At 39.8% G+C, this 27,127-nt stretch overlaps 2 protein-coding genes across 4 annotated transcripts in view; both read left to right on the forward strand.

Moving 5' to 3' along the window:
* SLC22A15 (solute carrier family 22 member 15) overlaps nucleotides 1-21,626 on the forward strand; it is a 40,882-nt gene extending 19,256 nt beyond the window's left edge. The window contains exons 6-12 of the mRNA XM_064644449.1: nucleotides 1,166-1,381; nucleotides 2,745-2,885; nucleotides 3,641-3,726; nucleotides 5,168-5,288; nucleotides 6,190-6,262; nucleotides 9,541-9,729; nucleotides 12,769-21,626. Coding sequence (XP_064500519.1) covers nucleotides 1,166-1,381; nucleotides 2,745-2,885; nucleotides 3,641-3,726; nucleotides 5,168-5,288; nucleotides 6,190-6,262; nucleotides 9,541-9,729; nucleotides 12,769-12,855 — 913 coding nt within the window. The 3' untranslated portion in view covers nucleotides 12,856-21,626. The remainder of the gene's footprint in view (nucleotides 1-1,165; nucleotides 1,382-2,744; nucleotides 2,886-3,640; nucleotides 3,727-5,167; nucleotides 5,289-6,189; nucleotides 6,263-9,540; nucleotides 9,730-12,768) is intronic.
* MAB21L3 (mab-21 like 3) overlaps nucleotides 12,772-27,127 on the forward strand; it is a 37,186-nt gene continuing 22,830 nt past the window's right edge. For 2 of the 3 annotated variants that reach the window (XM_064644450.1, XM_064644452.1), the window contains exon 1: nucleotides 21,774-23,074. The gene's annotated coding sequence lies outside the window, so the exon portion shown is untranslated. Of the gene's footprint in view, nucleotides 12,852-21,773; nucleotides 23,075-27,127 lie in introns of those variants that run through there. The other variant, XM_064644451.1, reaches the window with a different exon arrangement.

Genomic DNA, 27,127 nt, shown 5'->3' on the forward strand with positions numbered 1-27,127 from the left:
TTGTGGATTTTAGCATTCAAAGCTATGTGATGCACTGTGCTTTTCTTTTCTTACCTACTTCCTCACATCTAAATCTCAGTAACTGAAAGAAGAAAATAACTTTAGGTGCTGTTTAAACTAAAGTGTTTTTTATTTTCCTTTCCAACATCTATTTAACTTCAGTAACTTTTTGGATAAAGCCTTTGCTAAAGAATCCACATGCCCTTTCAAAGGAAGCATCAGAACCCAGGAAAAGGTCTCAGAGGCTGTTCATGAGGTGAAAGGGAGAGCTGACACTTTGGATATTTCAAAACTTAGTGGTGCTTGGGGCTTTTGGCAAAAAAAATTTAACTTTCAGGTTGCTATGTACAATTTTTTTAAATGAGTTATGCTTGGGACTTCAGAGCTGTGCTCAGAGGCCTATCTTGCTATAAGAAAGGGGATTTTATTCCAAATTTCACACTGCCTTCCTCCCACATGGCTTAAAAATTACTCTGTGCAGAAAATACAATCAGATTTTTATCATGGGGAAGAAAATACATTCTCTTCTAATCTCTTTCCTTTTATAAAAGCACAGAATTACTTTCTTCTAAATTTAGTGGTAAAATGTCATTTCTGGTCAGAGGCAAAAGTCCTAAAAAGCTTCTGGCAAAATACTAAAGTTTAAATTAGTTCTGAAAATCCAAAAGTAATAGAAGAAGATTTGTTTTGTAGGCCATGTTGAAGTTATAGACCTGTCGAGTGAACAGTGCACGTGAGGAGCATGACTTTCATGCAGCATCTGCCTTCCTGTCTAGAGGAGAGAATTTGGTAAAAAGTTGGAAAATGAGAAATGGAATTGGTCTTATGGAAAATGAGAAGTGGAACTAGTTGATCTTACTAAAACATCCTGTGTTACTTGTAGTAATGTGTACCTTCTTAATTCTGGATCCTCCAAAGACAGGGTTCTAATCATACTGTAACTTGTGATATTGTCCTTTCTATGTGTGTGTCTGTGTATACACTCAGTGTAATTTCTTGGTATCTAAATTACATATATCTTACGTTTCCTTTCACTGTGATTTGTCTCTCTTTCAATTAAGTCAATTTTATACCTAAAGGGCTGTATTTCAGCCTTGTTGCCATAGGCAGGTCAAGCCTAATGGAAAAGAAAAACCCTAAGGGTGTCTGTGTATGTGTGTTTCAGATTCATTCCCGAGTCCCCCCGCTGGCTCTATTCTCAAGGCCGTCTGAATGAGGCAGAAGATGCTCTCTACCTCATTGCCAAGAGGAACCGCAAGCAGAAGTGCACTTTTTCATTGAAACTCCCAGCAGAGAGGGGCTCCAGAGAGGCTGGCAGCTTTTTGGATCTGTTCCGATACAGGATTCTCTTGGGACGCACCTTGATCATGATGTTTACCTGGTACTTGAAATACTCTGTAGGCCCAGCTTTGCTACTGTGGCCTCTTTAAGCCTTTGAGAGAATATGTTGCTGGGAATTGGCTCATCCTGCAGATTGTACTTAGTCTCAGCCTGTATTGTTAGGGACACTGTACCTAAAAAGGATCCCTTATAGTATTTCAGTATGTATTAACAGTATTTTCTTAGTGCATTTCTAACATTAAGCCATTTTTAACATGAAACAGTCTAGTTCTGAGGTGTTTTATCTTCGCATTTCTGTCTTGCTTTTTGAGTCTCGAAATAGTTGAGAACTACCTATTCTCTTCTGACCCCTTTTGAGATTAGTCACGCTGTCCTCCTCTTAGGCCCAGTGCTGTCAGTATTTTGTCACGTGGGTTATTGTTTGTTTTGTGTGTAAGGAGCCCATGAGCAGGTGGGTGGCCTACCTTGTCGAATGAGCATGTTTCTTTTCTTCAGAGAAAGCGCTGCCACTGCTTGCAGTTGTTGTAGGGAGGAACAGGAGCCCACCATGCTCCCTCTGGTCACTAGCAGAAATTTAACTCCAAAAGTGCCTGTTTTGTTTGAGAGAGCTCTGCTAGCCCTGAGATCTTCTGCTGCTACTTTGAAATAAACCTTATGTATGGCATAGTGTGTGAGTCCCCTGGCATTACTGCTCATAAGGTTGCTTTTATAATGCGTATATTTGGGAGAGATGTATTGATTAAGAATAAACCAAATGATTTTGTCAGCAGACAACACAGAGCTGTTTTCCTGTTGCTTTTCCAAATGCTTACTGCAGAATAAATAATTCATTGTTTTGTTCCGTAAATGAGAATTGATGATTTCCTGCGGAATGAGTTAGTAACCAGTTTCTTTACTTTCTGTAAAGATGATGGTCTTTACAGGGATGTACAAGATGACAGAGTTACAAAAGAAAAGTTAAACAGAGATGGAGAATGAATAAAGTGGACCAGCAGAATATAAAAGGGGGTCAAAGTGTCGCTTGAACTGCTGGAGATATTTAGTTTACGCACAGTTGGAAACTTATAGATGAACATGAGACCTGATAAAAACAAAAAGGCCAAAGACATTTTTGAAGTCAACTGATATAATCATGATGATATTTAACTTGATTCTGGTTTATGCATGTTCTTTTTAAGAGTAGTCTTAAGTTTAACTCAGTAATAAGTCAAGAATTGGGTCTGTGAAGGGACAGAATGGTTTCTTTGCCTAGAAGGCATCATACACTTGTAGAGAAACATTTTAGACCTATCTTCTGAAATGCTAAATACAGTTTATAGTGTATTGTGCCAGACCAGTGCTTTGATTTGGCAGTCAAAGTGTCAGCTCTGATTTTACTTTTCTTTTAATTCTGTCTTTTGCAGGTTTGTGTGCAGCTTGGTTTACTATGGTCTTACCCTTAATGTGGGTGACTTAGGTGGAAGTATTTATGCCAATTTAGCCCTTTCAGGCTTGATAGAAATCCCAGCGTACCCAATCTGTATTTACTTGATTAACCAAAAATGGTAAGTATGGAACTTATTAACCCATTCAGGGTTTTTTTATAACTTTTCTCAGAGATAACGTTTCCCATATATTGCATCTCCTGTCTTGTGCCTGTTGTGTGGGGCTTCCCGCTTCAATTTGAAAGTGCCATGATATATCTTTATTTCAAACAGCAGTTTAACTTGTTTTCAAGATAGTAGTGAGCCATCTCGGTTTGGCTCAGATGAGGCTGATCTAGCTCAGCCGAGCCTGGCTGTGCTGACTCCATGCTAACACTAGATAGCGTTCTTCCCACCGCTGTGGGATGTGATCCCCATCCTCACTGCTGGGACAAAGCTATCGAGACTCAGCTGGAGCTGTCTCAGCTGGAGCTGTTGTGTAGTCTCGTGCAGCACTACCTGTGTGTGCTAGTATGTGAGGAGAGCAGGTATTTATTTAGTCTTTTCCTGAACCACGATACTCTGGACAATGTCGCTCACTTTTTGTAGAATTCGCCTCCTGATCTCTTCTCTGTGTGTCCCCCAAGGAGGTTCATAAATGTGCACACACAGAGGGAAGCAAATCAAAATCCTAGAAGCTGTCAACCAGTGCAGAAAGTTGGTGCTCATTTTGCAATAGAAGCTAGTTTAAAAACGGTGTGAGAGGAAGTGTTGGTGGAAGATGGCATTCAGAATTCCCAGCTGCAATTAAAGAGTCAGTGTGAACTTAGAGGTTGCATTGCTCTGCAAACTACAGACCTAATGCAGAATAAAGCTTTGTTATCCTTGCATCTCAGGTTTGGTCGTAAGCGAACACTGAGTGCATTTCTGTTCCTGGGAGGATTGGCTTGTCTTATTGTCATGTTTCTTCCTAAAAGGAAAGGTGAGTATTTCCTTTTGTTTCTGGAGTATGGGATAAAAATAGGTAAAGGCAGCATCCTACAGCCTAAGAATTTGATGGTTGCTCGTAGATCAGGCTCATACCACGTGTGAGTCTCAATTTTTGAAATCAGAGAAGCTAACTCACAAAAAGAATAAACTGCAATCTTCCTAAGACCTTAAGGAAAACTTGTTAAGAAGGTTTGGATTTGAACTTTTACCTTTGGATTCTGCCCTTTACTTCTGATCACATCAGTTACTCCTTTCCAAATTTTCTGATGTAATCCCAAAGGGTGATGTTTCTTGTGGTATCTCCATTAGCCAAATGATATGTCCGTCTAAGTAGTACCCATGCGACTTGTATGTATCTGTCAAGGTGAAAGACCAGTGTCAAAAGATCCAAAGAATTGAATCTTGGAACAAGTTTCCATCTTTTCCTCATGACTCTGTAATGTTCAAGACTAGTGTGATTGTGGTAGTAGTGTGGCCACATAACTTTCAATTCAGAGAGCATTCTGATAATCTTTTGAAGCAAGGGGTCTTTAAGAAATGTGAAATTAAATGTCTTTTTTGTTGAGACACACTAGTGTTAATTTTCAGATGTTTATCAAAAGGATAGAAACAAAATTACAGAGTAATTTTTCTTTTGAAAACCAGAGGTGTAAACTCACCTCACTTGTAAGATTTGTGGATGTATAACACCTTTGAAGAGTGATTAAAAAAATTAAACATTTAGGATAGAGCACATAAGTTGCTCTAGATGGCAATGAATCTAATAGGTGAAGCATTTTTTTTAAAGGGATGCAACTCAAGTTTCCAGAATTATTCCAGATGCTAGAGCCTGGACACTCAGAGATATTCTGGTTCAACTGGTATCAGTCATCAAGTAGTTTTTGCATATCAGTCCAAATAAAACGTATGAAAAGAGGGCATAGAATTGCAAGACTCCAGGAAATCAGCTGTATACTGAACTGCCAAAGTCAGACAGGGGCAAAGTGCCTTAGGAAGTGAAATGGCTCACTGGCCAGAAGGAAGCACCTGTTTCAGCTGGGCATGAGCTCTGATGTGCCTGATTGAAGCGAGTAAGAACTAGCTGTTCTGACAAAAGTAAGCTGGATGGGATGTTTGGTATGGTCCTTTACAGCATCTTCCTTCCAGAGTAATAATGTTAGAAGCAGGTAATGATACTATAGAATTGACACTGAATCTGTTGTTACTGAAAAAGCCTACTCACTTGTGAAAAATGTATCACTCTTTTCTTCAACTTACCAATGGAACTAGTTTAGTATTTAATTAGTGGTAGACTCTGAAAATACTGAGTTATAGTTTCAGCTCTTAGACTCTTCACTAGATTCCTGTTCACTCCATATTACTGTGTAATTGAAATCATTAGAGATGTATTTGAGTTCTCAAAAGCCTTAAAAGGGTCTCATTTTCTCCATCAGATACTGGAGTGTTTGCAGTGGTGAATAGTCACTCTCTATCTTTGCTGGGGAAACTGACAATCAGTGCTGCGTTTAACATTGTCTACATCTACACATCAGAACTTTATCCCACAGTGATCAGGTAACACAAGTTAATTTTTAAGTCTTCATTTCTGTGGTTCTCTTAGCTGACCATCTTTTACTTCTCTGTTAGTTTTTTTTCTATTAACTATACCTTTTCATTTGAATTTTTCAGTTACGTATAATGGTTATCTGTAGTTTTACATGTTAAATTTCTTCCCTTATCCTCTTCTCACTTTGTCTTCCCTCAAATTTGCAGTGTTCTCTTCAGACTAACTGTGTTTCTATATAACAGTAAAATAGTCCTCTGGCTGCTTGGCGTGGTCACGACTCTCCTTCCACCAATGAGGATAGCAATAGTAACTGCTGATATTTCTTTTAATGAGTGATATCTTACTTTTTCAGTACTTTGTGAAGCACACAACTCTATTATCATACTTGCTTAACCAGGAACATTGAAGATGACTGATCAATAAGCTTTGTAAAAGTAACTTGATGCTTCATAGGCCCTATATAAGCAACAGTAAGGTTTCACTCACTAGAGGCAAAAATACCCTGTGCTTGGGCTGACAGAGCAGACAAAAGCATCTACCATACAGGTGCCTATGATGATCAGCCACCAGTGAAACTATACAGTGCTGTTTGTCATGGGTGGGCAATTCTGCTGATTAATAGGATTTGGATAAATTAATTCAGCCAGAGTTTCACACGGAGACGAGATGCATGAACTGAAATCACACAAGTTTTGTCTCTCTACATGTGTCTCTATGTTAGAATTCTGAACATAAAGGGAACTTTTGCTTCATTTTAATTACAAAAAGTTTCATTCCTGTCTTGGGATGCTTTCAGTTCTATTTGACTTTTCTTTGCCAGTTAATGTGCTGAGGGTGATGACTGATGAGTTTTTTTCTTGCTTAGTGGCACTTTTCAAAAGATTAATTATTTTTGGGTTTTTTTCTTAGGAATGTTGGAATGGGTGCCTGCTCCATGTTTTCTCGTGTTGGTGGAATCATTGCACCTTTTGTCCCTTCCTTGGTTAGTCTGAACTTCTGTTATGTATATTTTTGTTTTGTGGCTCTGATGTATCATAGCCTTACAGAGATGGGAATATTTTTGATGGATTATGTATGTAAACTAAGATATGTAAGTTGCATACCTTAACAGTATCATGGTAGGCCAAAGGCATTGCAGTGTCATCTGTGTGATTAGACAAAACCTCAGCATTATTTAATTTAGAAGGTATTTTTATCTCTAGTAAAAATTTTGGGATTTATCTAGTGGACCCTAGCAATATAGTAATTTCAAATTACCAAGATGGTGATACCCAGTTTTAAACCCTAAGCAAGCAATAGCAGAAAACCCATATAGTTAAAGGATCTGCTGTGTCAAAATAAAGCATATGGGCTCAATAACTTGTATTTCTGAGAATAAATTAGTTTTACTGCCAGTGCACTTTGTGGTGTATAAACATCAGCAAATTAGTTTATCTTTCTGTGAATGAAGATGATGATGTGGAGATCTGATACACTGGCAAGGCTTTTGAGCACAAACTTCACAGCAATCTGTCAAGGCAAATTAAAATTCGGAAGAACAAAACGTGGGAAGATATTGTTACTTTCCTCTGCTTATAGTTTTATGTATATGCAGGTGAAAGAGTGTGCCAGTTTTTCACATCAGCTGCTTGCAATTCCTTTAATGTGACAGATTTTATCTGAGGTAACTTTGTGCTCTGCCATTTGCTCTCTTATATGTGAGGCAGAAGGCTCACAAAAAGGCAGGTGAGCATAGGGAGCTCTTTAATCTGCAGAATGAAACGCTGGGTAGGTGACAGTGTGAAAAGCCCTGGGCTACAACAGGCAAAGCCAAGACTGGTGCTGGTCTGCCAGGTAGATTTAATAGGCAGCTTTTATGTAGCGGTTTTGTCATCGATTATATTGTGTCTAGCAGAGGTTTGATACTGCCTGAGACATAAATCTTGAATCATCATGCTTGAAGGGGTTCCATGAAAATGAAAATAGCTCTGTTTAAGTAACAAATTAACATTGATTTGAGAAAAGAATTAAGTATTTTTGTGATTTGGAATGTCTTTGACTATTTTAATGCGGTTTCAGTGTCTTTAGTCTGGGGATCTTATAATAGTAAGAATAGGAAAAGTTAATTGCTGAGGTAAGAGGTGGCGTGTTGGTCTTCCATTTGATCACAGCCTGTTATTTTCCTCAATTTAGAATTGCTCTTTCCTATACAAGATGAAACAAATAGCTAAACTCTTGCCCTTTTCTAAAATGAGCCTGCTTTACTGGTTATCTGAATGTACACATTATGGAGCTATGTTGTAGATAACTTGAATTTTTTGTATCCACCTTTCCTCTGTGTAGTTTGGCTTGTAATAAGCCATGTGAGAACAGGGACAGGCATCAGAAGAGAACTATAAACATTGCTTAGGCTGTCACAATCACAAGTGGTGACAGGAAGACCAAAGCTCAGTTGAAGCTAAGACTAGCAAGAAACATAAATAGGGATTCCATCAGCTAAAGGAAATTCAGTGAAAATGTTCAGCCTGCTGTGAAATGGGATGGGCATCCTGTGGATGACATGGAATAAGATGAAATACTTAAGCTTTAGTCTTGACAGGCAAAGCCTGACCCCATGACAGTCTGCCTATCAGCACAGTTGAGGAAGTGGAAGACCAGCAAACAGTAGGAGGAGCAGTAGGTTCAAGAACACTTAAAGCTGAAAGCTTTCCATTCCATGGGATAGGATTCCCTAGGAGTTGATGAAAGAGCTGATTGTGATAGTGAGGCAATTGTCCATCATGTGTGATAAGCCATCATCGTAGTGAAGGATCACTGATAGCTGTGGGAGTAAAATGGCTAATGCTGTGTGCATCTTAAATATCAGGAAGTGGAACCAGGGTGTTACAGCCTGAGCAGCTTGAACTCAGTCTCTGGGAAGGTTGAGACATGATATCTCAGAATCTATTTCTAAGCATGTGAAGGCAAGGAAGGTAATCAGGATCAGTGAACATGGGTTTACTAAGAATAATTCATTTCAGCCAGTTGGATTTGATAGTCATTTAATCACAGAAGGTAATACGGATGAGGAAAGGGAGGAGAGCAGGGAAGGCTTTTGTAAGGCTTGTGAGACTATCCTACATTATTAACATTTGGAAGCTGAGGAAGTGTGTCCTGGATGGAAGGAATATTAAATTTGAATGTTGTATGGACCACCAGGGTCAAAGGGATAGTGGTGGGGTCAATATTTGGTGGCTAGTGAAAAGTGAAAGATAAGACTGAATGCATCCTCCTTTTTAGAGAATGCAAAATAAGGAGGAGTAGCAAGAGTCCAGTGGGACTTTCTGGGCCAACAGAAATCCCATGAAGGCTAACAAGAAGAATAAAATTCTGTTCGTAGTGTGGACTTACTGCATGGTCATTACAGTCTGGGAACCAACTGGGTGAGTAGCAGCCTTGCTGGAAGAGACAGGTTAAGTGGAAGTCAGCCCTCTCGTCACAGACAGATAGACTTCACGCCGAGCTACATCAGGCCCAATTCAGTATGTGGCTCACAGATTAATTACCTTTCTAGTTTGAGAGGGATGTTGAAAAATCTGGGGAGTGTCTAGTGGAGAGTAACCAAAATGATCAGGAGCCTAGGGCACATGGCTTCAGGTGAACACTGGGTCTTACACCTTGGTTCTTCCCAGCTATGTGGAACAGTTCAGAAGGGGTCAATGGACATGAGTTTTGTAGTTAGATAGGAAGTTTTGGGGGCTAGGTAGGAAATTTGGAAAATAATCTTTTTGAGAGGCTTTAGGCAGCATTGGAACAGTCTTCTTTTTGGGGAATATCCATCCTTGCAGTTTTTTCAATACTTGGCTACACAAAGCTATGATTGACTTGGTCTAGTGGTGGCTGTAGTTGTGCTTGAAGTAGGTGGTTGGCCTAGATGACCCAAGAGATCTCCAAGCAGCATGTCTGTGTTTCTGTGGTTTCTGTTCCCTACTACAAAAGAATGTTGCATTTGTTAAAAAATACATGTGTTATGGGAAAGAATTGAGTTCAAATTCAGCAGGCGTTTCTTTTAAAGTTCATCCCAAAATCTGTGTGGATCTAATAGTATTAATATGATACAACTGACAATATTGGTTAAAGAACAAACAAGCAAATAAAAAACAACAGAAGGATCGGTAACTTTATACTAAATAGGAACACTGACACATGGCATGGGGATTGGTTGTAAAGGCTAAGTGCTTTAATAGGCAGTATGAACTACAGGGAACCAATCTCAATGTAACTCTCTGTTATTTTTTCCAGAAATCTGTACAGTGGTCTCTGCCTTACATTGTGTTTGGAGCGACTGGTCTGTTGTCTGGGCTCTTAAGCTTATTGTTACCAGAGACCTTAAACAGCCCTTTGCTAGAAACTATTTCAGACCTGCAGGTATGCTCGTACTGGAGGCTGGGAGATGAAGCCATGACATTGCAAGCCCTAGATGGCTCACAGGTATATTAATTTTTTTTCCTAGTACTTTTTCTGCTGTGTTTATTTCAGCTGTCAGCTTGAATATGCCACTCTAAATAAATTAGGATAGTGATTCGTGGCCTGTGGAGGATAGGCCCCAAGGAGATAGAGAAGATAGTTTAGTAACCCTACCATCACGTCTGGAAATGCAGGCTGAAACATAGCTGGGTTAATTCATCCCTTCAAGGCCAGAAGCTTACAGTATTTCCCTTTGGGATAAAGTGATGTTTGTGCCTTTCTAGTCTCTGAGAAGGATTGCTGCAGCATGCTTCATCCAAAGCTGGCCACTGAAGCCTGAGAAGCCTTAGATGGTAACAAAAACAAAAGCCTGTTTGTGAAGAGCTGTCCTCAAAGGCAGCACCCTGTACTCCTGACCTGCCTGGACTGTTCTGCAGTGCCAGTTGTTAGGTCTGTCCTAGAGAGGCTTTAAATGGGTTAAAGCTAGACTAACCTCCGATACGTGTCCCACCGTTGACTCTGGGAAATGAGATTTGTTGAAAACATTGGAAGTACAGAACTCCCAGGCATAAGCATAAATAAATGTGGCAGCAGCATGTTTTGCAGTCGGGTTTCCTTGAATGTTGTTTTTCATATCACTTTATACTTCATTTTTTTAAACTCCTTCGCATCTGCATCCTCCAGTCATGTGGAGACTTTTTAACATGGCTGCTCCTCTGTGACTGAAATGGGATTAGAAAGAAGTAGCTGGAGAAGCTGGAAGTGGGTGTTCGAACTTGGGTAAAGTTTTAATGGTCTCAGAATTTTAAGTATCGATGGACTAGTGGTTCATGGACGATAGATTAAGTGGTCAGAAGACTTGAAGGGAAACTCGTGACAAAAAATGTTAGTTACCCCATTAGGCTGAGATGAGATAGGATTCTTTAGCACCTTTTTCTTTCATTTGCTTAGTTTTGGGTCAAGCACTCTGAGATTCACAGGCAGTCATACTTATTTTCACAGAAATCAGGAGGCTGAGTAGCATGTGTTTCTAGAATGAGAAGAGTTGCTTCCTATCAGAGACTTCAACATATTGCCTTGTTTACCAATTTTAGCTGTAATAGTTCTTGACAGGACAGCACAGTTTTAGTGACAAAAGCACCCTTTAAGAAAGCTTGAAAGAGACAGTCCTCTAACAATTCATTTTATACCTTAGCTACTTCACATGCATATTTTATAAACATTTTCGGTCATACTGGATAACGTGTTATGGCACCACATTCTTGCTGACTACACAAATCCATCATATATGTTTACATCAACTGTTATTTTGGTAATTACATCATTATTACATCTTATTGTGCAGATGGTTTACCAATGAAAGCAAATCTAGCAAGCAGTGCAGATGTTATAACTTAGGGGGAGGGAAGTCATATTTTTATTTCCTTTTTTAACCAACCAGGGTCAGTATTGCCCTTTGAGGTGCCAAGTTTTGTCTATCAGGATTCTCACAACTTGGTTCACTTATGTCAATCAGTTTTCTCAGGTTTAACTTTTCCTTGCTTATTCTTCTGTATGCTTCTTTAAAATCCCACCCTGAACAGGACCCACAGAAGGAAAAAAAGTAAAATTGAGAACATTCTTCAGGAACCCTTTGGCCAGATGGATAAAAATTATTGAATCCAAATGGAAAAGTCCTTGGTTCAGGCCTGAACTAATCCTGTAACTTCAGGGAAGTTATATCTGGAATGTCTGTGAGACATTAGGGATTTATTGTAAAGCTCACAAAGAAAGTGTTGATAAAATGGAAAACGGTTAAACATTAACCCTATTTGATAAGGCCATAGAGAGGTCTTGTGAAGCTGCTGTGAGAAAGATTTAGAATTTATTTGGCATACCCTGAATTCCCCCTGTGGAATCCATTGTCCTTTTGTACCACTTTCAAGTTAACATGTGTTGTGATTGCCCAGAATGGAGGGTTTGTCCCTGTTAACATACGTGAATGTGATATTCAAGTTGGACAGCATCCAGTGATAGCCTGACTTTCCTCAAATAATTTTAGAAATCTAGAAAAAAGCCTAACATGATTCCCTTTATATCTTCTGACAGGTCTTAGTGCTCAAACTATCTGAAATTCCTTTGCAGTCAACTCACAGTGCTGTAGCAAAACTCCTCTGAAGACAGATCTAAAGCTACAGATTTTGCTTGCATGGCACTGTCAGTCAGGAACATGATTTCCATTTCTCTATTTTTCACCCTCTCTCTCACCCTTCTTAGCATATGACTAGGCAGGCAGACGTCTTAGGATGGATGCAAGCATACTGGGGGAAAAATCCTAAATAACCAAACTAGATAAAGTTTATATTATCAGGAGAATCTTTTTAACTGGAATAATTTGCGTCAGTTCCATGCAAAAATGCAATACTGGCCGAATAAAAATCTACCAGTTGTAACAGCTGACTTTAGTTTGGGTATGTAATATAAATTATGCTGTCAAAAGGACTCAGGCTGAAGTAAGTATGCATATAACAGGAACTTCACCTTCTGAACATATGGTTTTTCCCTTTTCTGTAACACTTTTAGTTAGTATTGCAGAGGGATCTTTTTAACTAAACTTGCATAGTAAAATGTCTGTTCTACACATGGAGAAGTATTAATTCTGGATGGAGAAGCTTTTACCTGATCAAGTCATTTGTGTTTCTGAGCTGTGGTGAGCTACTGTGTACTAGTAGCTCTACACAGAGTCGGAACCTTTGACTTAAATTAAGAAAGTAGAGTACATTATCACTTCAGAACCATTCTAGCCAGTCTAGTTCCTGCATGTGTTCTCCAGTGTACTAGTGAAGCAGAGAAAGTCCATCCACTAAACCCTATCTCTTTTAAAGATATTTTTAAGAACCAAGGACGTAAAGAAATCTTAATTCACGTTATGTCTTTGACAAAGTTTTAATATAGTGATTTGACCTGTCTTTTCTTGCTTTTTCTCTAGCAGCATTCCACAGAGGTGTAATGGCTCATGCTTATGTATTTTGAGATTGATTTAGTGACTTCTGTGCTAACTAATGACTTAATTTTTGTTTCTAGTCTGGAGACAAAGACAGTTCTACAGAGAGTGGAAGCGAAGATCAGGAGTTTTATGATGCTGATGAAGAGACTCACATGATCAAGTAATGAAAAGAAGAAACACTGGCCCATTTTATGCCTTTTCTTACTTGTGCAGTCAGTCCAGCTGTATGACAAGTACTGGGGACCTCACTTGTCAGGGAATGTAATTGGGCAAGTGCCTGTGTTATTCCTGACTAGGAGAGGGGGTTGAGTCCTGTTCAGACTAATTACACCACTGATGCTCTTATGGGACAGCCATTCAAAGTCTTGTGGTTCAGAGTGACAGTGCATGGACTACATTTGAAGCAAGGTGAGACAGCAAGGCTGGGATAGTGTATTTCTGAAGCCTAGGAAATTATCTAGGTTCAGATGGATTTGGACAGATCATCAATGCACATGTTGGCATTTTATTTTCAAGGTGGTGGATTTTGATTCAGTATAAACTGATAAACTTGAAAACAACCACTGTTTTATTCCATGGGGTGGAAGTAGTCACAGAATGTGCTGTGTGCTACTTCAGTGGGAACAAATTCCTGAAATTGTGTGTTGAAATGGCCTCTGCATATTCAGTACAGGAGAGGCAACTGTGAACGTAAGGTTTCTCTCTCTGCACACCTGTGTAGAGTTACTGGGTGCAGCTGGTTAATCGTGCGCTGGGCATTTACTTAGTGATAATGGAATGCTGGGAGGAAGGACTACACAAAAGAGGCTGCAGACATAAGGGACATTCCTGACTTTTTTTTTTCCTTCTTTTCATGCACCAAGGTTTTTCTTGGGCTGACTTACACATATTCTTGCCATGTTTTCCCCACATCTCAGCACTGCTGTATAGACTTGCCTACTTCTACCTTGTCCTCACTTTGCCATAAATATTGAAGCTAAGGAACTTCTCTGTGGAGTGAAATAATTCTGTGACGGATATAGTTTCATGGGTGTGACATAGGTAAGGTACTTATCACATACTGTGTGCGAGGTGTGTTAGAATATATAGCTCATTTTTGCAGAAATATCTGTGTCTTTATTTCTGGAAGAGACTTAACTTTGAAGAGGTAAGAGGAACTATGAGTTGCTCTTACATTTTGAGCTTCATTGCCAGGAAGCTGCTAGTGTTTATTTTAAAGTCTTGTGTGTAGATAGCATTCTCACTTAAAAACCAGGCAAACCTCTTCGAGGCAGCATTTGGTTGCTTGATGTTGTTTCTTAAGCAGGTGCTTGCTCAAGCATTTCATTACTTGACCTTGTTGAGCATGATAACTTCATTCTCCTGTTTAGACTGAACTTTTGGTAGATGCTTCATTAGCAGGATGTGGAGTCCTGTAATATGAAACATGAACATATGAAAAGTTCCAACTACAAAAATGAGGCCTTACAGAGATTGTTTTCTTGATTACATTGTTGTCTTTATGCTCTAACCTGTGGCTTTCTCTTTGTTAAGATGGGTTTCCATAAAATGTTTCTTAGTCTTCCTACTTTGAGTTCCTAGCAAAGTGCCATACAATGGCAGAAGGTATATTTTCAGGCTCACGAGCCGTTTTTGTAGATCTTAGGCTTGAAAAAGCTGGGTTTAAAAACATCAAACAGCTGACTGCTGAATATTTCCTGGTTAAACTGGGAGTTCCTTTACTCTTCCAGGAAGTGAAAGTAAACAGAATCTGAAGCTTGCAGCAAGGTGTTTGAACTTTGTTCACTGGGAACTGTAGCACTGAGCAAAGAGCAGCTCCCCTGGTTGGTGCAGAGGCAGCCCAGGGACTGCAGTTTCACACATGCAGCATTCCCACTTGGACTGAACATGATCCAGGCATTGACTGTGAGCAAAGTTAGAAACTTCAGTCCATATGGACAGAGTATCAGTATGGTTGTGGGGTTTGCCTGTATTATGAGCTTCACTAGGAGAATTCCAGCCTTCTTTTTTTTTTCCAGACTGTTGGATAGTTGTTGTAGATGTGGCAAGGCACTTTTAAACCCAGCTGTGTAGTCTTTCTGCCTTATTTGGCCCTTTTGTACGTAAGAAAATTTCTCAAATAAGGTACTCAGAAATACTTGAAAAGGTTGAACCTATTAAAATATTTTTTAATTTTGTATTCACATTTTAATTTATGGAGAGGTGGAAAAATGACTTTTTGTTGCTGGTTGCTTCTAAATAAATAAAACCTGCTTAGTTAGAAGCAAACAGCAGTAAGCCCAGTGGTATTAACATGCTGCCAAGACCCAACAGTTGTTTTTAGGTGTTTTCTGTCTCTGTCCCTCTTCGGGTGTTAGGTGGAGTAAGTCATCCAAGAAGCAGACGGGAACAGTTAGCCTTCCTCCCTCCATGTTTTTGCTGTCATTATCCCCTACTGGTAACCCTGGTAATGCTACAAGACACCTCAACATAATTTTCATTACAACTGTAGGATGCTGTCATGGTTCAGGTGGAGAATATCACTCTGAGCTAGATTTTGTGACAGTCTTCAACTTATAATTAAATTTACCTCTCCACTCATGCACTTTTGTATCATCAGTATACATATGTAAAATTGAAAAAACAAGAGTGAAGACAAAATTAGCAATTGTTTTCCATAGATATTGCTGCTCTTCTTTTAACCCGAAATCTCTCCCATGTTTGCACCTTTCAAATTTTAAAGGGACTTTTTTAGAAGGAATTTTAAATCTTCTTTCTGTCAACCATAGGAACTCTGTGTTGTTACTGTCCCTGGTGAGTTATATCAGAAGGTTTATAAGAGAAAATCCCTGCAGGAGAAGCTCAGCAATGTAGCATCAGGCTTTGCTCTCCCCCTTTGTGGTCTGAAGTTCGAATCCACTGGGTGTTTTTGAAGTTGTGTAAGAAGTCTGAGTAGGCCCAATCAATGAATCTCAGTGTCTGAGCAGTAAGTTTGCCCTGAGAAGCTACTGGAAAGGGGAGGTCGATACAGCACTAGATACATCAGTTTGTTGTGTATTGTAATGCTAGGATCTGAGAGCTGACATCCTTGTTACAGCTGAGTGAAGTATTCGATGTTTTTTGCTAGCGTAGCTTTGTATACTAAGCAGCTGGCACTGTTAACTTTTTTTTGGTGTTGTGTAGACATTAAGATACCTATCCCCAATAAGGAATTTCTTCCCTCGATTCCTCTGGCTGTCAGTTCTGGGTTTTTTTTGTCCAGCTCACTTAATGGGATTATGCTAGAGAGCAGAGGGGCTTTCCCATGGTGTTGATTAGTCAGATCTTATTAATACTGTCTCAGATGAGGTATGTTTGGGATTCTGCTATCTCAGGATCTCACAAGTGATATGTGAATACAGCTTGGAATGAAGGAGAATGACAGGTCATGAAGCACGGAGGAGAATTAGCTGGTAGGAGTAAAAAAAAAAAAAGAAAAAAAAGAGGATTCGACTGAAATACTTCAGGGCAAGGGTAAGTGAAAACATAAGGTAGCAGCTATTTGGTAGAAATACCCTTCTTGCTCCTTGTCTCAACTTGAAGGTTCTGCTTACAGAGCTAGCATTGGTTCCAGGATGTCCTATTGGGGGTATGAGTTTCATAATTTCCTTTTTAGTGTCAGCTTTGTTCAGCACTGCTGCTTTTGTGATGAAACATTTATTTGAATCAATACAAAATGTGGCCTGCCTCAGTTTTAATTCGGACTTGGCTCTTCTATGAAATGGCATGGCACCAAAATAATTAAAATTTAGACAGCCTTCTTTTGGTGAATGCTGTATAACTGGTCATTGCTTAGTTTACCAGCTTCCCTTTAGAAAGATAGGAATATTAGAATTATTTGATGAGTTTTTGTCACACAACTTGTGAAGTGATACTAAAGCCTTCTAAAGGGATTTTACTACCTGGCTGCTTTTGATAGGCTGGAGAGAATAAAATCCAGAAGTGAGAAGTTTATTTTTTTTAAACTTCCCCGAAAACAAAGCTAGTGCTCTCTATTTAGGGATTGGGAAAGTGCTGTTCAGAGACTCCCTGACACACCAGAAACTTAGAAGCTCTGTGTTAAAGGAGGGCCACAGGTGACTCTATGTTCAGATCAGGATGCTGAGTGAAGAACATGCCCACACCTCTCCAGAGATACATAATTAACACAGAGCGTGTTGTAGCTTGTTTCCACCTTTGTTACAGTCAAGGTTTTAAGGATTGCAGCCACATGCTCATCTGCTCACAGTGTACAATCCATGCCAGGGTCTCCAGACTGTGGATGGATGTACTGAGGTTAGTAGAATATCATTTACAGAACCATGGGAAATGCAGTTGAGCCATACATTTTCCAGCCTATTTCACCGAAGCATGTAAAAGCAGTTTGCAAGAGTGTTTTTGTTGTACTGAGGAAAAGGGGAAAGTGAGGAACAAACGTACTTTTCCTGGAGTGTGTTAATGGAAACATTTGGGCTAAACCCCTTGTTCATGAGTCTTCTGCCTGATCACCACATGCAGGTTTGGTTGGCATTATTTTGTTTTAGCTGAAGGCTGGTGCCCTGTGTATCCCTTTCCCCACCCTGTTAGCGCTTCTTTGATCGTGCTCTTTGACACAGCTGAGTCTGTGCATGCAAACTGTGAGCCTTGCAGTAAATATGTCAGAAAAGCCCAGGAGCAATGCTGTCATTTGATGGTGGAAGTTAGTCTGGCCTGACACAATGTCTGTGTCAGAAATGCCTATATTCAGCTGTTTACCAAACAGGAGACTTAGGGTATAGCTGTATTTTGAGTCTCATTGATTGTATCTTTCTGCAAGATGTGTTATGTGAAGGAAAGGCACCTATGTAAGAAAACCTCTGTGGCAGATCTCAGTGTAGAATTGGAGGGTGAGCAAATTTATACATAATTTTTCCATGCTATGTATTTTTAATGCCTTGTCCAGTCTGTTGTAGCCTTCAGATTTTCCAGGTGCTACTGTTATTAAATCTAATAGAGCTGGGTAAAACTTTTACCCCAACAGTCTGAATTTACTGAACTTTCTCATCTGAATTTTGGTACTACTTCCTGTTCCTGTCATTCTGAAAAAAGCTCCTGCATTGCTTAATGGGGAACAGATTTTTTTGTTCTAATTTGAAGTGCCTGTTTTATGAAAGTCATCTTTAATTTCCTCAGTCAACTTTATATGGGACTATGTGTAAAGTAGCATCATAGAATTGGATTATATAAGTGCCAAAGACAGTTTTTGCTGTAAAGCAATAGTCCAAAACTAGTTCTAGCTGCCTTCATTTAGAATTCTTCCATGCAGCCTGCCAAAACTGGTATTTAACAAGCATCTCTGAAACTATGGTGGACAGAGAGTTACCTTTGTTTGCTTGTCTTTCATTGCTCAGTTCACTTAAGTAGCTTTTGCTTCTGAGAAACCAAAGAAACTGAATGAAGGATTAAAGTGTAGGCTTTGTAGAACATGCAGAATTTATACCATGTAGCCATTACAGAGGAATCTGCAGACCCTGTTTCCTTCTGAGTTGCAAATGTCAAAGTTTACTCTAAAACTGATTGGAATTTGTTAGTTCATTCATCAACTTTACAAATTAGCATTGTTAATAACAGCTTGCCTGGAGCTTCACAGGATCTATAAGATTTTTATAAAATGCCTGGTCTGTTAGAGGCATTGCTAAGTAATAATGTCGAGAGTTTAAATCCCTGTTACAACTAATGTTCACTGCAAGTCAACCCTAACATGGCTGTGTGTTTGTCAGTAAAAAGGCAGATGGATAAAGCTTGAGCTGACTACCCCCAGAAGAAAGATTATTTCTTTTAAATCATTCTCCACTGTTTATGGAGAAGGAAGTAGGACCATGGGGTTTCAGGGTCTTGTCGTATACAGCAAGATTGTAGAATGGAGTGTGTTTAAATACTTGCCCACCCTCATTTACTAAAGGTTTGTAGGGGAAATTGGTCTTTAGTGTGCATGTTGCTGCTTCTCACCAACACATCTGAGTTGCTCATCTCATACTTTTTATGGCAAAAAATATGGCAGTAAGAAAACTTGGCCAATATCGAAGGCTATATTTAATTTAAAATCTCCCATGAGAGGTATCTGGCACATCTGTTTTCAAACAAAATGTTTTTAAATTATGGAAACATGATTGGGAGACAGGCATTTCTAATGCTAGCTTATAGAAAAAAATCAGTGTTGCAGACACTGATAAAAATTGTTATGGAGCAAACAACTACAGGTGATTTGTGATGAAAGAGTTGTGGATGCTGTGATTTCAAGTATGCCTCTAAAGGACTGGTTTCTACTATTTGATCCTTTTCACTCTTCAAAATCAGAACAAAATTTTATTTTGTTCCTGTTAAAATCTGAGTAAGTAATGTAGAAATAGGAAGTAGATTTTTCGTATCTATAGTTTTATTGCACTACCTTTGCCTCCTGAATCTAATGATACCTTGATTTTTTTAAAGCTACCTCTTTATGTTGAGCTTGTTTGTCACTTTATTTAATTGATTTTTAGGAAACTACAAAGTCTTTCCTTTTTTATTTCTGTGGGAATCCATGACTTAAAGTCATCCTTATCTTTAAAGTTTTTCTTAAAGGCCTTTTAAATTTAGTTAAAAGGCTTAAGACTTTGAAGGAGCAGAATTACATGGTTAGAACATGGTTTTTCCTGTGTATACTGTTTGCTTTTAGAAGGGCCAGAAAGCTCTTCATTTTATATTAGTATCAGTTGAGGACAGTTTTAGGGGGCAATAAGTTTCGAGTTGAGTTTTAATCAAATTAATTTATTGCCAATTGAGATTTTAGTTACTGCTTTGGTATTGAAAGAAAAAATAAATAAAACACTTAGAGAAAACACTGCTGCTTTTTTCCAAACACTGCTTGTCCCTCTCTCTCCCCTACCCCACGGTGGTTTCCAGTTCCATGACTGCATGTCATGCTCAGTCCCTTCAGCAAGGCAACAGGCAGCACAGGAGACTGAGATCAATCTGTTGTGCTTGGTTTTTCTCACTGCTCTTTGTTTGTTATTCAACTGCTCTTGTGTGGGTTTCATCACCAGACACAGTCCCTTTAGAGTTGTAGCTCCTTTTGAGTCTACTCTCAGCCTCTCCTCAGGCTGTGATTTTTCTTTTGGCTTTTCTCCTGCTCAGCTGTCTCTCCTTTCAGCTCCTCTTGTGCAGACATGGACTTACCCTTTTTTCCTCCTACTGCTGTAGCACTGTAATCTCTTTCTTGCCATTTGCTGCCCTTCTTAAACATGGTTTTGTGGAAGTGCCAACAACTCCTCTGACAGTGCTGGAGTGCAGCACTGTGCCCGAGAGGCAGTGGACACTATCTGAAACACAGGAGGATCCATGTGATCATAGGGAAGCACTTTTTTTACTGTGAGGGAGATCGAGCACTGGCACAGGTTGCCTGGAGAGGTTGTGTGCAGATATTCAGAAGTCATCTGGACATGGTCCAAGGCAGCCTGCTTTACTAGGTGGCTCTGCTTAAGCAGGGAGGTTGGACCAGATGACCTCCAGAGGTCCCTTCCAACCTCATCCATTCTGTGATTTCCGTGTTGCCTGTTGCTGAGCTGGCTGGGACCTGCACGGGGCAGTGCCTGGCCTCTTCCCTCCCAAGGCACCCTGCAGCCCCCTCACTGCTGCAACCCTCACAGTTATGCTCAGTACATGACTTTACAGGGCTGGGGTTTTTTTGTAAATCAAGTCCTTAGTTTGGGCTGACAGTGTGTGAGTGGTAGTTGGTACTGTATTCCCTTTCTGTGTTGCTGTTGTCTTAGGTCAAGAAAGTGAAACTCCTAAGGATATAATCAGGCATTTATAGCCAAGCTCTGTGTCTGTTTGCATTTACATCCTTGCTGATTTCAGAAGACAGGACTTAGACCTCCACTTGACCAGAGGAGCAGCCAGAGGGGTAAACTACTTTGTTGCTGCTCCACCTTTCATCATCACAAAACCAAATCTTTGTGTAGTCTCTTTATCCTGTAGACTTTGCATTGTTTCCTCATGCCCATATAATTTGAACTATCAATCGAAAGTCCTTGGCAGTTGGGAACCGAATAACAGGAAATTGGAAATGGGGAGAATAGATTCAGTAAAAAATGAAGTTGTATATAGTTGGTGTGTGTGTTGTTAAATATTTAATTTGGATTACTCGAATACTGAGTGTTACGAGCCTTCCCATGTTAAAATCAGGACTGATATATTTTAGAAGTACTTTCTCTTCTTTAACTGTGTTAGTGTGCTGTTGTTAACTCAGAGTTGTACTGCTGAAAAGTCTGTTTGTAGAATACTTCATCTGAGAAGTCACAACTGAAGACAGCATAAGCTTTTCCACAGTAGACCTTTTATGGTGGTATATTCATATGTTCTGTGAACAGCTGTTGGATCCATCTTTTTAAGATGTTCTTTGCCATAGGTGAGGGGCCATGACAAATGTTGAAATATTCAGAATAATTGCACTTACCTATTCTGTTTTCTTAATGTATTTCCTATGCACATTGCCTTTACCTGTATCTACTGTACTTCACTGGAGGTATGAAAGGTAAATATATAAATTCTTAATTTATAATATGTAAATGAGTTTTTTAAATAATTCTGTAATACTACATATTTTCCAGTGATCTCTGTCTATTAAGAGAGGGTGATGGTGGTAAGCCCAAGTGTGAATTTAGTAAAAAGTTAATATTGGTGGTTTTTACATTCTCTCTTAATTTCTGAATTATTTTGATAATTTGAAATATTTTTTCTTTTAAGAATTTTGTAGAGGCTAACCTATGTTAGTAAGCCAACTTAGGTGATTTGTAACAGCTCTGATACTGCCTCTGATTCATACAGTTCATCTAATGTCTTTGTAACTTATTTTGTGCCTTTTTCTTCCCCTGACACAAAAATCTCTCAATAAAAACAAGTTCTTTTGCAACACCACAAACCTATTTTATCGTACTGATTTTTTACTTGCCTGACCCTTTTGTTTTGTTTTCTGGAGGGGGATGAAGCTCTCAGAATAGAATAGATATTTATAATGGACTCTGCAGAAGAAAATTGACAAGGTGGAAAGCAGGTCATTTTGGAATGGCAGTGCTACAAAGCGCCTGGGAAACTGGGACTGTCAGTACTAATCAATATATTCCACCATATCTATCACAAATCATTTCTAACAAAAACCGGCACCAGTGGAATGTGAGAATCAACTTACTACTGGCTTCAGTTGTGCTGATTGATGTTGAAAGACTGGAAACACTTTGGGGGCTTTAGCATAGCAAAATGTCTGCAGTGATGTTACTAATGTGTACGGGGGGGTTCTCACGAGCACTAGTTGGCACTTATCTGGTTGGCACCCCTTCTCTAAGGTGTGATACAATTGCACAAGACCATAGTCTCTGCCCTCAGGGCTTCTGCCAAAACATCTTGTCAGGGAATGGCAGAATTTGAACATTTGTCTTCATTACCTGGAAATGAGATGATAAATAGCTTGACTGCATTTCCTGTCCCCTGTCTAGTGGCAAAGAAAATGTCTGAATGTGGAAAAAGTGGCTGGGGTGTAGGGATCTGTTTGAAACTGGTGGGTACCCGATATTTCATACCTCTGTATATCCTAAAAAAAAAAAAAAAGATAATTTAAAGATTCTCCTTGAATAGCAAAAGCACTTTATCTGTCAGTATTCTGAAGTACATTTGCTAAAGAAGATAGATGGTCTACATGATGAGTAATACTACTAAACCTTGTGTCATGTTGCATTTTACTCTTCCTCAACATGGAGCTAAGAACAATAGTTTAGCCAGACTCCCTGTTCATGCTTCCTGGGCACTGGGCAATGCAAGAGTCATTGTTTGATCTTCTATTCCTTAATGCAAAAGAAAAATGCAACCAAGTTAAGTATCTTTTCTGCTTAATCTGTCATATGCCTTCTAGAATCTCATGGAGCTTTAAACAAGGCATTTGGAAGTCTTTTGAACTCAAAGTGTTTTCATCAGCAGCCTTTCTAGAATGAGTAATTGGAATATATGAAGTATGCACTGGCATCCAAAATCACTTGTATTGTTCATCCCTTCTGAATTTACCAGACAAAGGCTATCTTTTGTTCTTGTTATTTGCAGTTCTTGTGAGTTCATACTCTTTCTGGTACTTGAGACACTTAGATTTTTACCATAGTTTTCACTTTTGCTGTTTCACCATGGAGGTGATGATTGAAGGCCCAGTTTTCAGATGTGTCTTGTTATGTGCTCGGCAGAATTCCATCCATAGCCATTCAGATTTTTTCGTTCTCTCTAATATGTTTCAACTACATGCTGTAGGAAACTACTGGCTTGAAAACACTTCATTTATTGGTTGTCATCTACGTGAGGATGAGGAGTGTTTCTGTGAGCAGCCACTGGGTAAGACAGCATGATTTACATTGACACATCTCTTTGTTAGCTTGGGCTGCTCTTAAATGCAGCTTTGTTTGCCTGTGCTTTGACTGGGAACCGGCTGTATCTTGCTGTGACTGGAGCCTGTTTGACTACCAAGCCATTGCGTTGTACTGTTTGTTGGGCCCAGATAAGGAAAAAGAGAGTGAGAGACCAAGAATGAGGAAAGGAACCATAAATTACATATGGGAAGGAGAATGTTTCATATGACTGTGAGATTTTTTTTTTTGTTTTGTCAGTGTAGCTTTAACGTTTTCTTTGTTCTGATGCTTCTGCTGTAGGCAATTTTTCACACTAGCAGTAGAAAGACCTCCAGAAGTCATCAAATGGGAGGTGTGGGACTAAGGTGCCATCCCTTGAAAGCAGGGACGGTTGGAGAATGTGCTTGTTCTTTGCTGATAACAGGCAGTACTGGTGCTCAGATGGCAGCAGTGAGCATTGCCTACCGGCTCCAAGCAGCTATTGGGCAAAATTACTCAGTTCTTCATGCACCAGGCTCAAATTTAACTAAAGCTGCCTTGCTTCTGAGAGAGACTCAACTCTGCACTTTCCAGTGTTATCACCTTGCATCTTGTTGGCTACATGGACTCGGTGAATACTTGTGGTCAGAAAAAGAATTGCTCTCTGTCTTGGTCAATAAAGGCTGAGAGAGTTGGAGTTGTTCAGCCTGGAGAAGTGAAGGCTGCAGGAAGACTTCATAGCACCTTCCAGTACCTAAGGGGGCTACAAGAGAGCTGGAGAGGAACTTTTTACAGTTATGCAGTAATAGGACAAGAGGGGATGGTAACTGTTTTATAATCGTACTGCTGGGCAAGGTGCATGAAATAAAAACAGAGAAAATGAAAATTCCTTAAAAATTAATTTATAATGCTTTGATCCTTGCATGGTACGTAGGGAGGGTGTTGGGCATTTGGGATGGCGTGGCTTCCAGCAACAGTATACACAAGGGCAGGAGAAAGCAGTGCTTGCACAGTGGCCTTTTTTCAGGTATATTGGGTTGTTTGAATTGAGGGTCCATTATCCTCTCTAAGATTTTGAATTACTGCTGTGGCCATTTGATCGTTTTCTCTGCTAGTCTTGGGTTTGTTAGAGAGCAGTTCATGGAGTATAAGTGCATTCAGATGAGATCTTTGGTGTCCTTGATAGCTGGAACTGGACTGAATGACCTTGTGCTCTTATGAATGCTGTTCCCTCCTGACCCAGACTGCTCCTCTACTACTTGTGGTGTTATTCACCTCGTTTTCCATTTGAAACACATCTGCCTGAAACACATCTGTTTCAATTTCCCTTCATCCATAAAAGCCCAAGGAGCAGAGAGATGGCTTGCTCCTCCATGCACTAGCCTGGCCAAGCAACTTGTTCTGCATATTCCCAGGGATTTTATTCCGGGATTGTTTCTTCTCCCCCACTCCTGTTTTCAGTGCCCTGAATCTGCATTTAACTAGTTCTAGCCCTAAATATCTATCCTGTGTCCTATCACTGCCTGGAGCAGATGCAGCACAAACGATTGACCCTCTCCCTTTGGCAATTTGGCTTTGACTGCACAAAACAGCCAATAAAGTGGAAAGGGCTGGGCAGCTGATTATGGGGATTAGCTTGAAGCTGTATAGTTTTATGATCTGAGATAGAGGAGGAAGTGTTTGCTTGAAGAATGCAATTGCATTCCTCTTTCTTTCTCCTGCTGCCTGCTCTTGAGGATGACAAATTTTCAGACTAAAAGAGTAGCATGTGTATTTGCCAGACATAGCTTGGACTGGAGGCCGTTAACTCATTTTCCAGTGACTGATGCTGGACTGTGTAGCTATGCAGGTCATGATCTGATCTGTCTAGAAATACTATGAAAAGACTTGACTGAAGCCTATGTTGAGATTCAAGGCTTGTTCTCACTAGTTTGCTGAATCTCTTGTTATGCTTTGTGGTACATATATCATACTTCTAATAAAAAGCATCTTTTTTCTCACTTCTGCTGGTGTTCTCATTCTCATCTGTATAGCAATTGTTCCTCGTGGCAATTTTTTCCCTCAGGGCCCATGCATTGTAAAGTCCCAATAACTCTCTCCTCTGCTCCTTTCTTCCCACACAAAGCATGCAGTTGTCTGGGCCTTTCCCTGTGCTTTTCCTGAGACATTTCTGCACGTATAATGGCAAAATCTTCCTTTATTCTGATTGCTTCTTCAGCTTCTCCTTCCCATCTTCTCCACAATGCCATGTCAGGGCCAGAACACAACATAGTGTCCAGGTGGACGTATCCTAGAGATTTGGAAGTTTGATTCTTTTTTTTTTTACCTTTGCATGTAAGATGACACAAGCTGAGGCGTTTGATAAGAAAGCTTTTATGCAGCAGATTGGCCATGCTGCTAACCAAGATTATACAAAACCACATCTTGCTTTAATATGGTTCATCACTCACAGAAAGTGGTCGTTGAGCTGTCTTAATTCTGTGGGGGGTTGTTGGGGGAGTTTTGTGCTTTTTTTGTTTGGTTTTTTTTGGGGGGGGTAATTTTTTTCTTTTTTGTTTTGTTTGGTTGGTTTGGCCTTTTTTTAATCTCACTCTCCTCCCAAACAAATATTTCTCCCAGCACTCTGAAATAGCTCCTGAGGACCAGGCTTTTTTGGGCCTGGAGACCCTTCTCAGTTTGCTTGCTGAAGCTGACCCATTTGTTCTGCAGTAATTGTATTTTCATCAAGAGTAAGCAATAGATCTGATGGGTATGTAGCTGTCATTGGCCTGTGATATATGAGACCTGGTTTCTAGCTCTGGCTCCAGTGAACTCGTGTACATTTTTTTATTAGTCAGTGACTGGATGAAGCACATAAACAGGGATGCCAGTCTGAGTATTCTCTTTCCCAAGTGAGTTTGTGTTGAAGTGACTATTCTCACTTAGCACTGGTGATTTATTCAATTTGCTTCAAACTGCCATAGACTCAAGCCATAAGTTCTGAATCGGGTCAATTTAGACACAGCAGCAAAGTGTAAAAATAATACAAGCTAACATTGTACTCTGGAGGGCAGTCTTGGAAAAAAATACCAGCTCCTGGAAATGCTGTGATCCAGTCTGATTCAGCCCCTCATGTCGACACAGCATCATTGCAAGCATGCTTCTTGTTTTGACTCTTGTAAATCTTGGATGTGGTCAGTCTGTCCCAGAGTTATTGTGCCTCTAGATTTAAAATCCTTTTCTTGACAGATGAAAATAATCAGCAAATCTATGCTGACTTAAAAAATGAAGCAGCTTTTAGCACTGGAAGTCTTTTCAGGTGAGAAAAAGTTTTCCCAGTTGCACTGTGCTCTGCCAGACGTGTTTTTTCCAGACGCTGTTTTTCTAACCATGTGTTAAAATCAGTGAGAGCTTCCTTGGTATTGACTATTTCCTTTTTGGCATGCAGGCTGTTTACCTAGGCTTATAAATAGAAGTGCTGGAAGGCTCCTGTTTTTGTGAATGTTGGCCACAGGTAGTTTTTCAAAATGGTGGGACATCCTGATTGAAACAATAGAACAGTAGTTGTAGTTTAGTAATGGATAAAACATAGTGAGAGAGAAAAATGTCCTTCGTAAATGCTTGGAAATAGTCTAGTGGAATATTTTATGTTTAAATCAGGATGCACTGCACTATTTCAGTGAACTTTCAGAGGACAGTACATGCATTTAGATCTCAAAATGCCAGTTTTCTGGCCCAACATCTCCATAAAGTCTCCTGGGAACCTCAAAGCTGATGCAGCCAGGGCTCACAGCTTCCTGCCTCTCCTGCCATCCTCTGAGCTGACCATTTTGAACTTGGAAATTTCCAGACCCTGAACACATCACTACACTGGGTCCCAGTGATCTTGGCAATACTGCTATGTGATTTATGTTTGCTACCCATGGGCTTGCTGCTTAAAAGCAGCTGCAAAGCCAACTGGATTCTTAGGAATTTCCTAGTTGAGGCTGGTCAGTGGTGAGTAGCAGCATTATAATCTCAGCATTTTTCAGGATTTCCTGCATCTTCAGCCGGTGAGCTGGGAATGATCACTTTCTTTGGA

Source organism: Pseudopipra pipra, chromosome 2 (assembly GCF_036250125.1).
Source record: "Pseudopipra pipra isolate bDixPip1 chromosome 2, bDixPip1.hap1, whole genome shotgun sequence".
NCBI lineage: Eukaryota > Metazoa > Chordata > Aves > Passeriformes > Pipridae > Pseudopipra > Pseudopipra pipra.